The following is a 13,575-nucleotide window of genomic DNA, read 5'->3' as shown; positions in this document are numbered from 1 at the left end:
CGGCAGGTAAAATGAGCTGGCTCGGCAGGTAAGAAGGCACCTGCTGGCCAGCCTAACCACCTAGGTTTAGTCCCTGGAACACACACGGTGGAAGAAGAGAACCAGCTCCTAAAAGTGGCCCCCTAAGTTCCATGCCTGCACTGTGGAACACACACACTCTCTCTCATACACATTTGCTAATTAATTAATTGAAAAAAATTCCAGATCCAGATGAGCTCACAAAGTCAAGCAGTGAAGAGAAAGCTACTCTCAGGAACATGGCAAGGTTTCTAGCATTTCCGTGAAGGCTGAGGAGCAGTTAGAAGTCCCCAACAGGGATGCTCCGTAACCAAGAAAGAAGAGTCCAAAGGCAGAGCACTGTCATCTGGTCATGGAGCACTGCCACCCGGTCACATGTTTCAGAGAAGTCACTCATATAGTCTCCTGGACTTCTTCCCTTGGGAGGCAAAGATGGAGGGCAATGACTGGGAGGCTAGGGCAGAAATCAAGGATAGTGGGCAATGAAGGGGGCAGAGCTTTGATTGACTCAGAGACGTTACTCTGTGGCCAAACTCCTGTATTCCATTTGGTTCAACCAGACCAGGATTTTCTGGGCTTGGACTCAGACTCAGCTTTTCTGCAGAGTCTGATAAAGTTGAAACTATCATTTGGAGACCATTTTTCAGAACATTTCAATATGCAGGGAGACACTTTAAGATACGCCTTGTAAGGTAAAGGCAGGCTTGCCTTGGAGACAGAAAGCCAGGCCCCATGCCAGGCTCAGTGACATCCTGAGACTGTTGTGTCAGGAATGAGCAGAGAGCTGAAGGCCGGAGGAAGAGTGTGCGGGGATCGGTTTGTCCCTGGAATCTTCCACCTGTTGCCGTCCCTCCACGGACTCATGGCTAAGGGCTCCGGGAGGAGGGAAAGGTGAGCTCACGCTCAAGAATCCTCTACCAATTTTCAAGAGACCAGCATGCAGAGAAACCCAAAGGGATAAACTAAGAATTCTTAAAAATACATGCAAAAAGTCTATTAAAAGAAAAAACAATAGGAACACTAAAATGTCAACCCTGGGCTTGGCATAATGACTCATTCAATCCTTTAAAGGATTGGCTGTAACTCACTTACACATTACCTTAATTGTACCGAAGGAGTAACTGAAGAAAAGGGCTTAACAAACTCGCCTAATGGGCCAATGAGATGGTTCTGTGGGGAAAGGTGCTTGTCCCCAAGGTTGACAACCTGAGTTCAATCCCTGGAAGCCACCTGGTAAAGGACAGAACTGAGTTCCACATATTGATTGATTGGTCTCTACACATATGCTATGGCACATGTATGCACACACAGAGAGGCACACACAAGTATCTATACATCAAGTAAGTAAATGTAAAAGAACATAACTTTCCCAAGGTCTCTGAGCTACTCAGTGGCAGGGCAGGATGAAGGTGTCGCTGAGGGTAGAGGGACAGTCTGTGTGGGAATGGGGATCTTGCCAGTACTGTGCGCTCAGCCCTACAAAGGGCTCCTTTAGAACCTTTCCTGAGAGGCGGAGGGCCGACCAGGGCTATGTGCTCTCTCCGGCACGGCTGTCCACCTGACTGCTGTTTCTTCTCACGCAGGCTGGCCCTGCAGCATGGGGACGGCCATGTCGTGGATTACCTGTCCCAGCCAGTCATCGACTACATCCTCAAGAGTCAGCTCTACATCAACGCCTCGGGCTAGCAACACCCAGCTCTCCACTCTGCTCTCCCCGTGTCCTCTGCCAACACACTGGCCCCTCCAGCCACTGTCAGACCCCATTTTCTCTCTGCCTCTCTGTTTCTCTGTCTTCATCTTGACTGTTCTCCCCACTGACTGACGTACCCCCCACAGTGTGGGGGCCTGCGAAGAACCGTGGTATTTCCCATTCCACAGTCGTCTTTGGACAAACTTTCCTCTAGTCTCCGGGGTTGGGGGTGGGTAAGGGAACAGGGTGGGAGTTGGGGGGAAGTGCAGCCCTTGGAGATGTACTGGTGTCCGTCTCCCAGCATGCTCTAAAGAGGCGACTCTGGTGCCCATTCTCCCAGCATGCTCTGGGGACGTGGCTCAGGCTCTCGCCTTCCCAGCATGCCCTTTACCACAAAGGGCTATTTTTCTTTGTTTCTTTCCCTTTGTCCACTTCTTGTAGAACTTGGATGGAATCGGTGTGTGTGGTTTTTATGCTTGTAGTCTTGATGATCTCCTGTGGTTTACTTCCCTTCTGACAGGACACTATAGCCAGTCTCAGCACTCTAAGTGCATGAGGGCCACACCCAGGAAAGAAAGCGGAGCTGCTTCTGCTTCAACACACATGCACGCACACACATGCCCACAGATGTCCACATACATGCACACAGATGTACACATACATGCATATAGATTCACACAAACAAACACATGCATACACACATACACGTGCGCGCGCGCGCGCGCACACACACACACACACACACACACACCAGCAGCAACCCCAGACCCCTTTGGTCAGAAATAAGATGCTCAGGTCCTGAAACCTGGCACACAAGTCTGGGAAGAGTAGGATTTCTCAGAACTTGAGTACCTGGTTTCATATGACCCTGGTTCTGAAGTTGTGTCTGACGTGTGGCATTGTGTGGGTTCCCGGCCAACCAGACTTTTCCAGAGAGAAGAACCCCTTAGAGGCTATGGTAAGATGCGTTCCTACTAGTGAGAGGAATCACAGGCGAGACCAATGCCTGATAGTCCATTCATTTCTTCTGGAAACACACTCAGAATCCACTTGACCGTAGAGATTCTTTGCTAATTGGGATTATTTGTTGCCCCTTTGGCTAGGAACTGCAAGTTCAGGATGATCCGGGAGAATGCAGTTTGTTACCCTGAGGAGAATTCATGATCCCACGCCCTCCACCTGAGGTTGCCCGGTGCCCTCTACCTGAGGTCGCCCAGCTGTACCTAAAGCCCTTTCTTTCTTGGGAAGCGATCACCCTTGTTCCTGAATTGGCCCTATCGTCCGCTGCAGAGCCCAGCAGCAGCAACCAATGCCCTGAAGGCTTGCCTGTCAGTAATGGGTTCACAACAGAGCTGTCATCCTTATCCCTCCCTCCCCCCCACTGTCCTCCCCTTCTTCTACCTCTGAAGACAGTTTGGACACTCATGCCCTGCCTGGAGAGTAGTAGGAAATGACTTTTATGTTTTGTGTTTCCCATCCGGCCTCTGGCTCTTGGGTACCTGGTTGTTCACGAGGAATGACTCCTGAGTACAAGGCTACTTTTAACTTCTAACATGAGCATGGCCCAGGTGGGACTGAACAGGGGTAAAGCTCTCCACCTCGGGTTTCCCTCCGGCCTCCTCGGCTGACTCCAGGAGGAAGAAGTGGAGTCAACAGAGGTGCATAGAGCATTCCTGAGTTGCGGTTCCTTAGGCTGTAGAAACAATCTCCAGAGGGAAGAGATTATTTCTATAATCTAGAGGTCCAATGTCTGCCTAAAAGTCATGGGAGGAAAACAAAAAACCAGAGAAAACCTGGAGAATCCGTTTGCGCCCAGGCTCTTTGAAATCGCGAGAGCAGAACCCCCTGGGAGTCAGTGTCTGGTGCAGGACCGCACATCGCACCCTGGGAAGCACGAGGAGAGATGCTGTTTCCATAGACAAAAGAAAACCGGGAGCTGGATTGCATGGCGTTTGGAAGGCTCTGGAGCTGCTGAGGGGCCACATAAACAGACCCGACAAAGACTACTTTTCTTTCATTCCTTTGGTTCACTGTGTTCCTCCTCTGGACTCTGGTCAAGTCTCATTTGCTCCACAGCCTGAGATAAGGTCCCAGGCTAGCCCAGCACCCGCAGCACAACAGGCAGGTAGGAGCAGGGAAGGAAAGGAAGGTGAGAAGGTGAGATGCAGAAATGGGTCTCTGGGAAGCAGGCGGGCAGATTGTACCCTGGTGAGGTGTAAGAAAATGGTTTCCTTTAACAAACAGAAATGAGTCCCTTTCTGGTGAAATTGTCCATCCACTTCCCTGTCTCTTTCTCCCTTTGTTGGAGCAAAGGTAGAACTTCTCCTCTCCACTCCCACCCCATGAAGAACAACACAGTGTGACTGTGACCTGCCCCAGCCAAGACAGTTTTAAGTGGTACCTCACATGTCCTCAGAATAGCCTCTGGCCTCTGACTTGTCTTCAGGGACCTGCTGCTTCTTGTGAAGGTTAGACTATCATTAGAATGACCCAGAGATGCCGATGAAGGCACAGAAGGGAATGATCTGATCATTTCCTGCTGCCAGTAAACAACTTCCCTGCCGTTTTTAAAGAAGAGGATGATAGCCGGACAGGAGGGAAACTTTAATAGCTCTCTCCTCCAGGAACGGGCTGCAGCGACCCTGGGTTGCCAGTCTGTCACACTCTCCCAGTCCCGGGTAGCCTCAAGGCCCTTGGTTTTCATTTTCTTCGAATGTACATTGACCAGCAAAGGAAGTCTCTTACTGAAGTGCCTGAAATCACGCTGGTTCCCACAGACACTGCTCTCCCCATTTTGGCTTGGCCACATGTTCTAGTCTCAAGTTTCAGAATCTCTGAGAGAACCCACGAACTTGCTAGTCAAGTAAGTAGGAAGTAAAACTTGGTAATCAAACGGCGTCAAAAGCCAGAAGATTACAGAGAGCCCAAATTCCCTCCCTCGCTCCGATATTCTCACACACACTTTTAGGGGTCTAAGAGAAGCATGCCTTCTATTTTCTGTTTCTATTAGAAAAGAAATGCCATGCCAGGTATGGAGGCCCTTACCTGCGATCCCAGCATGGAGAGCTGGAGACTGGAGGATCAGGAGTTCAAGCCCAGCTCCAGACACATAAGACCTTGTCTCAAAACAAAAACAGCAGTACAAAGAAAGCCTAGGAAAAGCTGAGGCTCTCTCCCCAGGTTTCAGCAGGAGAGGCAGCAGGCAAGCTAGAAGGATGGAGCCAGGCTGATTTCGTAGCTGACGAAATTAAGACACCTTAGAGCTAGCCTGTGGTAAGAAGAAGGGTGTGCTCTGCCCAGCTGACCTGACCCACGCCTTCCTGTGAGCTGACTGGTAAATTCAACTCCTTGTGTGGTTTCTGTGTAGTATGCGTTTGGATGTGTCCTAGGAGCCTGTCCCAGTTAGTTAGAAACAGGTTGTAGCGCTTTCTCTCCACCCTCAGTGGGGTCCCAGGGCCCTCAGCTTGATCCTCATGGGGTTGGAATGGGGAGAAGGAAGCTTTTTTTTTTGGTAATCATATCATCTGCTGATTTAAGAGTGAGATTTACTTTATGAAAATCAACTCATTAATTAAAAACTCCAAGTTGCAATACCATTTCACAGTGAAATATTTTTTAGTAGAGTTTTGTTGCTAGACTAGTCATGGGCAAGAGTTTTATCAGCAAAATGTTTCAATTATGTTAATAAACCAGACAATACTACTAGTGTCTTGTGTCTTTGTCCAGAACCTTCCCTATGAGTTGCTCTGAGAAGTAATCACTTTTTCTTCCTCCTGTTACGTGGTGGGAGATAACAGTTGTGAAAATATGCCTAGAGCAAGTGTCATTCCGCCTAGTCTAGCTGCTGTAACCCAAGTGATATAGACTGGGTGTGGGGGGTGGGTAAGGACGCTTGCTGTCACCCCTGACAACCTGAGTTCAGTTCCTGGAATCCTCATGATTGAAGGAGGGAGCCAACTCCAGGGCGTTCTCTGATCTCCACAGGTCCACTGTGGCACACACAAGCCTCCCCCAACAAATCAAGTCAACCTAGGCTACATAGTAGGGCATTCTCTCTCCCCCACCGCCACCGCCACCGCCAGCCACCATCATCTCCACACTCAAGGATATATTAAGAGACTAATTGGCCAATTTGTAAATTGTGCCTAAGTTTTTTCAGTTTAAGAAAAGTAATCCTTAAAGAGCAGAGAGCTGGACGACCCATCAGGAGAGAGTGCTACTGCTCTCGAAGTGAACCCTGATACCCAAGGCCTTATTCTTGCCTCCATGGGCACTGTATCCACACGGCACAGAAACTCATCTCCACACACACACAATTTAAAATTAAACCTAAGATCCCGACCAGCCCACGGGGCCCACTCTTGGTTAATTTCAGTCGCTTGTTTGAAAATTTTCAAGACAAAGTCTTATGTGGTCCTCACTGGCCCCCAACTTGCTTTGTTGCTAAGGACAACTTTGGGTTCCTGACAGATAACCTGACTCCCTCTCTCCAGAGCTGGGATTCTAATGGTGTGCTAACATGACTGGCAATTTTGTCTCTTTGATAAAACCATGAAGAAAAAATATGTGTGTGAAAAGTAAAAGCTTGCTTAGATTTTTGGTACGAACGATCTCTCCTAAGAAATGGTCGAGCTCACGACTTCCTTTGGTAGCATAAGTAAGCAAAACAGAATGATTTGCTAATGGCCGGCTCCTGCTGTGATCTTCAGCCCTCTCGGTTCCCTTTTTAATTAGGACGTCTAGCTTGGCTGGTCTGAGCGGTGGCCACCAGGTTATTGTTGCCCAACCATCAGCTGTGATTCACAGGCCGCAACAACACTTCCCTGTCCCAAGGGTTAGATACGTGCCAGATTCATTCCGTTCTCTTCTGTGAACATTTTGATTTTAGGATTCATAGATCTCCTCCTCCACTTTCTCCTCCTCACCCTCTTCCTCCTTTCCTCCTTCTCCTCTTCCCCCTCCTTCTTTAAACTGAGAGTAATAACCACTTTGTGTGTATCCACGTGGGGTTTCACGACATATCTTAAGAAAGCTTGACCATTTTGTAAAATGGTCACTTGTGTTTGTATTTGCTCTTTGGTTCAGAAAGTTAACAACAGCACCTCCCCCACCCTGAGAGCACAACGATGAGTGTGTTTAAAATTAAATATAAACACTGGCTTAATTTGCTAACTTATACATACATACAAAGGTAACAATCATAAACATTTCTTTCCTTATGCCCCACCATGAAACTGTATATTTCAGAATTTCCCAAGAAGTTCTATGTGGCCAATAGTATAAAGAAATAAAAGAGAAATTCTACAATTTTTCCAAGTGGGAAACTTAAAACACAGTACAAACCCATAACATTCCCATGACCGTACAAAACATTAAAGAAGGCTTGATAAACACAGTCATGGTCCTTGAGATTTGTTCCAAACAGTGGACAGGGCTGAGTATCCTTTGACCCTTCTATTTGCCCCCCCTAGAGTCCTAGAAAGAAACCACATCCTGGGAGAACATCAGGTCTCCATCTGTGGTCGACTTCGTCTCTACAAGCCACAGTAGCTAGGGGTGCGTGTAATAGTCTACCAAGAGCACAGTTCCCCAGAAAAGTCTGTAGGAAGGTCTTCATGAATAGAGACAAGAAATCAAAAAATAAAACATCTTTCCCATGAGCAGGGTCAGACCAAGACTAGCCCTAGGCTTAGGGAAGGCTACTTCTCAGCCAGAGTCTTGCTTCTTCGTAGGGCCAGTTTCCCAGGTCCTCGAGAATGAGAGTGTCATTTCTGCTTCAGCAGTCCCAGCAGTCACTTCTCACTCCCCATCTCTACTGAGATCAGTGCCATTTGCCAGGAAAGACATCCTGATGGTAATTACTGATCCTCTGCCTCCACCTTCAGAGTCCTGGGATTTCCGCTGTGTGGCCACAGCCTGTTTGCTGGGATCCTGAGCTTTTCTCATGTGAGGCAGGAACTCCATCGATCGCACTACGTCCCCACCCTAATTCTCATAAGTTTCTTAACCATCCACCCGGTGGGGAATTATGATTGCAGAGGCATAGCTACCCAGCAATGGGTACTCCCTTTTCATAGTGTACAGTTGTCCCTGAAAAATGCCTCCTTTCAAGGAACCCCTGCAAATTATAATAATAAGGGCTTGGAACAATAGGGCGTAAGACTTCCTCATCCTGGCTTACAAAGACTTCCCAGGTGTATCATTTCTGCTCTTTTGCTTCCTCCTCCTGCCCCAAGGCAGCCTTAGAAGCCACATATTATACGTGTCAGGGCTTAATGACTGTGGAAAGTTTATAGGCTGTGGAATGAGCATGACAAGATAGAATTATCAGACTGTTTCCACAGAAGACCAAGTTGTCTGACCTTTCACAACGTAGGAGTCACCGTGGACAAAAGCAAAATTCTTCTGTCAGGCCCTGAGGTAAAAGTCAATTCAGACCTTACCTTACTGAAATTGTAATTTATTGAAAGGTGTTACATATATACCACAAACTACAGATTTTAACTTTATTTTATAGTCGATGAAAAGGACAAGAATATTAATTATAGCCTCCACCCAAGTTTGGGTTTTTCTAGAAATAATGCTTCATGCTTAGGATACAGCATCATTGAAATCTTACGACATGCTCTCATAGCTGGAAAGGGCAAAGCAGGGCCCTCAGGAATTGAAAACGCTAACTCTAGAGCCATCAGTATCAGGATGGCGTGTTCACCCCATTGCTCTGGTGCTTCCATGCCAGACAAAGCGTTTAATAAAATCAGAAACTCAGCCCAGCATCTAACGTTCCTTTATTTGACACACATCCACGAAAAGACCAGGAACTGCAGATGTGAAGCAGTCCCGAAGTCTTCCAAGCTGAGGTGTGAGTGCCTCTGGCTCCTTCAGGAATTCCCACTGCGATTGCCCTGATGTAACCCGTCTGTTGCAATAGTCTGTTGTGGGAAGGGGTGGAGGGATGGTTGGAACACAGAAAACTGTATACAACTCAAAACCATGTCAGCTTTGCCCTAACTCAAGAACCCCCGCGGGGCTGTCTTGGAACACATGTTCTACTGAGCGAAGTTCCAAACTGAAGGGTGACGGCAATAAATATCACTTGAGATGAACAAGGCTTAGGAGTTTCCATTTATTATTTTCAATGTTTATCCTTCTCACTAGACAGTCAACTTCACGAGGGTAGATAATGTCAGGACTGTTCCACTTACCCCTGGCACATCCTAGGGACTCAATAAATATATGTTAGATGGATGGATTATCCCTGATGTAGGGAAAGAAAAAGGAAATAAGGTACACATGCAGATGTAGATGAGTCTTCGCGTTTGTAATGGAGGATTGGATGGAGATTAATATGTCTTCTGGACAACACTTCCTTTAATGCCCAAGACACATTTTCTTATATTGCTTTGAAACCCAAATGAAATACTTTCCCAGTGATTGCTTGGCTGGTAGGAAATGCTTTCATTAGAAAGCAGTCTCTAAGCTATCCTGGCATCATTAGGAGAAAGGATGTCAACTCAGGCAGAGAGCATGAGGGTGAGAGGGTGGCAGTTGGCACGATTGCTCCAAATGGGCCAGATTTCCAGGTCCTATGCCCATTGCTGCTCACTGCGCTCAGCCTGAAAGCAGAGGGCGTAACCTACTGGGCGGGCAGTGGAGGAACTCTGGCCAACAAAAGCTTGCAGTGGGTGAAGCAAGGGTACTTTACTGGCCACAGGGGGATTAGATTTCCTGCCCTGACTTACGCAGCAGCACTTTGTATATTCCAGGTCTCAGGTTATGGCAGCTCTGAGGTCAACATTTGTTAATGTGGTTGGTCCTTGATCAGTCTCATACCCAGGGCTATCTGCCTCATTGCCAGCACCAGCAAGCAAACAGTACCACAGGAAGACATCCATCTACCCATAGTCTCAGGGATGGAATCAGGTCCAACAGACCTGAACAAACCCATTACACATGTTCAAATATCCTCAGCCCGCCCCATTCACATGAGATGGCTCCTGATCCCTGAGGTCTATGTCCCAAGAACCTCAGCGGGGAAATCTCTATGGCAGCATCACTGTTGCTCAAGAGCCTGAGTGTTGTAGCATCCCGGGGGCAGGTTGTCTCGGATGTTCTCCAGGTTCTTCACATCAGCCAGAATCCCATCTATGCTCGTCTCCAGGAGACGCAGGTGGTTCCTCTGTTGCCGGGCTCTCTCCTCCAGCTCAGACATCAAGGGCCGCAGTCGACTGTTGACCTGGGTCTTGGCTTGGAAAAGCTCTTGTTCTAACAGCATCAGTCCCTCCTCATCCACACTGCCAGGCTGGTCTATTTTAGGGAACGAGAAAGGTGTTAATAGAGGAAGGCTGTGGCGAGATCTTAAGGAACACTTGATTTCACCTGCCCAGAGAAAACACCATGTCATACATTGAAATGGTTTTAAATTAAGAAGAATGTAGAAATCTGAGAACACTCGGCATGCATTTGTGCTATGAATAACCTAGTTCAAGACTAAGCTCCATCAGGCAGCCAGGAAGTCTGGAGTTCTATCTGGTTGAAATAGCAGAAAGCTAAAGGTTACAGGGGTCTGAGAACTGTCCAAGGTAACTGCCTAACACAGCTCACCCCTGAGACCCGAACTAACGTCCAACATGCTAGCTATCACCCCAAGGAAATAGCTTGCTGTTTTCTAAAAGAGACCTTTAGAAACTGGCTGAGCTTCAGGGTTTGCAGAGGCCAAGATATGCTTAGGTATTTGGAGGATTGATTCCAGCTGCTAGAGAATGATGTAAGACTTCTTTCTGACTCTACAGTGGGGACCTAGCTAGGTATCTATTTATTTCCAATGGGAAATGTCACTGCATTTTTTTCCCATATATTTTCCCTATACAGTTTATAAAGCCTATGTCAACGTGAGGGCACCCGTCATATACATTTAGTTCAAGAAGATTCGAATAGATTCAAGTGAATCCACACTCAAGGTCAGGCTGCCTCACATAGCTGAGCTAGAGACAGTATTTGTTTCCATATATATATATATATATATATATGTGTGTGTGGAATATATATATATATTGTGGTCTCATAATTTTTTAAGTTAAATTTCTTATTTGTGAGTATAAATAAAATACTTTGTCTGTCTGTCTGCTTGTGCCACAACACATGTGTAAAGGTCAGAGGAAAACTTGTTAGAGTCAATTTCCTCAAGCACATTGCTAGTATTTGGATGCATGATCTTATTATACATTATAGTTAGAATACTGAATGAATTATTATCCCAAGACTCAAGAGAGTGCCTAGAGTGGAAACTATACTGGGTAAAACTCAAGAATTAGGGGTTCTATGACAAGCACAGAATGTTAGTAAGCTTGGGAACAAAACAACATGTTTATGGTAAGCCAAATCTAAGACAAGAACTGAAACACGGGAGACACAGATCACAGTGTAAACCCTGCCCCACAGTTTGCTGTGTGCCATGCAGCCTCAGTTCATTCCCCTGTGAGGCAAAATAATAAAATTCGTCTCCCAGACACTTACAAGACTTAAATGGTTATGCCGCGAGAGCGCCTGGCACAGTACCTGACGCAGTAAATGCCAACAGTTCCCACTACCCTCCCTCCCACTCATTTCCCTTTAAAGGCTCCACTAATTTCACTACCCTTTTCAGAATGCTAAGCAATGCCGCTAAAATCTCAACTGGGGAGACTGTTTTTTTGTTTATTGGTTTTATTATGTTTTCTGAGACAGGGTTTCTCTGTGTAGCCCAGGCTGTCCTGAAACTAGCCTTGTAGACCACGCTGACCTCAAACTCAGAGATCTGCCTGCCTCTGCCTCCCAACAGCTGGACAAAAGGCATGTTCCATCACCGCCTGGCTGAGATTGCATTTATAATCTGTAGAGGACATTTACTGTCCGGGGCTCGCTGGATCACAAACAGACCTGCTAGTGTAATAACACAGACAGCAGTGGTCTCTCAGTGTGATGATAATCCCACAGAGCCCCCGGTGCTGGAGCTGTTCTACAGAACTGCTGGGGTAGAGCTAAGGCTAAGATGTCATGGGCTAGTGTGACCCCACTCCTACTCCTTACCCACCGCAATCTCTGTTGGTGACGGTCCCCTGTTAACTACTTAAGTGTAGACTTTAAATTAAAAAAAAAGGTGTGTGTGTGCACGCACGCACGTGTGTGTATGTGTGTGTGTGTGTGTGTATGAGTGAGTGTGTGTGTGTGCACGCAGGTGCGTGTGGAAGCCAGAAAGCATATCAGCTGCCCCTAGAGTGGAGTTAAAGATGGCTATGTGCTGCCCAACATGGGTACCAGGAACCAAAACAGGATCCTCTGGAAGAATGAGCAGCAGTTGCTAGACAACAAGCCGTCTCTCCAGCCTCCAGAGTCAGACTTTCAATTAACATCAGTGTCTTTGGGGGAATGGCTATGAGAAAGTCTCATTCCCTGCCACACTGCACTTGGGAATCTATTCTAGCCTGAAATTCACAGTATCTCCTAGACCTGCTCTTTCCACATTTCCTCTGGGTGTTTCCCCTGCTGGTCATAGCAGGGATAGGTTTGGTCTGGGGAGGAACAGATGGCAGAATCATCAGATGGTCCTTCAGGCTAGGGGAGCCCTTTCCCCCCACACCTTTCCCCTCCCCACTTCTACTGCCTCAGGGCTGGCTCCTGTCCTTGTCCTGCTTCAACCAGGTGGCCTTCCCAGGTTGTGTCTACGCCGCCACATTCTCCTCCCTAGAGCAGTGATGATGTTACTCTCCTGCTCAAAACTGCCCAGGGAACCCTCCAGAACTAAGACCAGGCCGGCCAGTCTTCTGGGAAGTCCCTGGAACACCCCCAGTTCTCTGACTCACACATCTTCACTTCCAGCTACAAGTGCTCAGTGACTCATCTTAGAGATGGTAAAACAGAGAAAATGTAAAGCAACCCGGCCCAAGTGTCTGAGCCCTGAAACAAAGCAGATTTCCAGATGTTCTTAGGGAAAACCGAGATCCCCATCCAACAGGACTAAGAATATCGAGTCTTCTGGGGACGGTCCCCGGGCTGGAAGGCCGGGGATGCTGCACAGACCTATTAGGTGTAGGATGCTGTCCAATGTGTTGAGCGTGTCTTGGATTGTAACCCCGGCACTCTTGGCTCTGGCATCAGCTTGCTGGACTTCGGTAATCACCTGCAAGGGATTACAAAGGTGTCTTGAGGGCTTATTTTTGTCTCGGCAACTTTCAAGAGAGCTCCCTGGGAAGGAGCAGTCACTCACCAGCTGCACAGTGTCCTTGTCCACGTCAAACTCCAGCTCCTTCCTGGCCAGTTCCTCTTCCACCTCTCTCACCTCGCTCTTCAGAGCGGCCAGTCCCTTCTCCATGGCCAAGGCCCCATCTGCTGTCACATTGGCTTCCAAGTTCAGACTCCCTATCTCCTGGGAGAAGAAAAGGAGCCAGGGACGGAAGGAGAGAGAGGGTGAGGTTCAAAACATCCCAAGGACAGTTGTAGAAAAACTACAGCTGCAGCCTGGCTCTGATGGAGTAAGTCAGATGAACAACGAGCAAGGCAGGCCTGGGAACACACCCTTCCCCAGGCGAGCCTCAAGCAAGTTAGTTCTAGGCTAGCTCTCTGGAGACTGGGAGGGTCTGTGCAGAGACGTGGCTTCCCTTTCAGTCCAATGCCTGGGAGATTCTGAAAAACAATCAGGAAGTGTTTGAGAAAATCCAGAGGACAAGAAACACAATCCTTTGTCATTATCCTTTATTGCCCTCGTCTCTGAGACAACTTTACTAGGATTTCCCCGAGACAGTTGTGCTTGGAAGGCAAACAATGAATTAGTTAGAGTGGATTTTTGTCTTTGCGAGAAGAAGAGCTCATCAATACCTTTCATCAATAAG

The 13,575-nt window shown here is 47.5% G+C and overlaps 2 protein-coding genes across 2 annotated transcripts in view; one reads left to right on the top strand and one right to left on the bottom strand.

Moving 5' to 3' along the window:
• The window catches only part of Nmnat2 (nicotinamide nucleotide adenylyltransferase 2), a 170,199-nt gene extending 164,789 nt beyond the window's left edge, over positions 1-5,410 (top strand). Inside the window, exon 11 of the mRNA XM_048431081.3 lies at positions 1,602-5,410. Coding sequence (XP_048287038.1) covers positions 1,602-1,704 — 103 coding nt within the window. The 3' untranslated portion in view covers positions 1,705-5,410. The remainder of the gene's footprint in view (positions 1-1,601) is intronic.
• Positions 5,411-8,815: 3,405 nt separating this feature from the next.
• Positions 8,816-13,575, bottom strand: part of Lamc2 (laminin subunit gamma 2) — a 66,813-nt gene continuing 62,053 nt past the window's right edge. Inside the window, exons 22-24 of the mRNA XM_048431082.3 lie at positions 12,954-13,112; positions 12,767-12,866; positions 8,816-10,015 (exon numbers count right to left, since the gene is read on the bottom strand). Coding sequence (XP_048287039.3) covers positions 9,762-10,015; positions 12,767-12,866; positions 12,954-13,112 — 513 coding nt within the window. The 3' untranslated portion in view covers positions 8,816-9,761. The remainder of the gene's footprint in view (positions 10,016-12,766; positions 12,867-12,953; positions 13,113-13,575) is intronic.

The sequence above is a fragment of the Myodes glareolus genome, chromosome 5 (genome assembly GCF_982192425.1).
Source record: "Myodes glareolus chromosome 5, mMyoGla1.1, whole genome shotgun sequence".
In the NCBI taxonomy this organism is placed as follows: Eukaryota; Metazoa; Chordata; class Mammalia; order Rodentia; family Cricetidae; genus Myodes; species Myodes glareolus.
The sequence above is the reverse complement of the archived record's forward strand: the minus strand, read 5'-3'. Positions and strand labels throughout refer to the sequence as shown.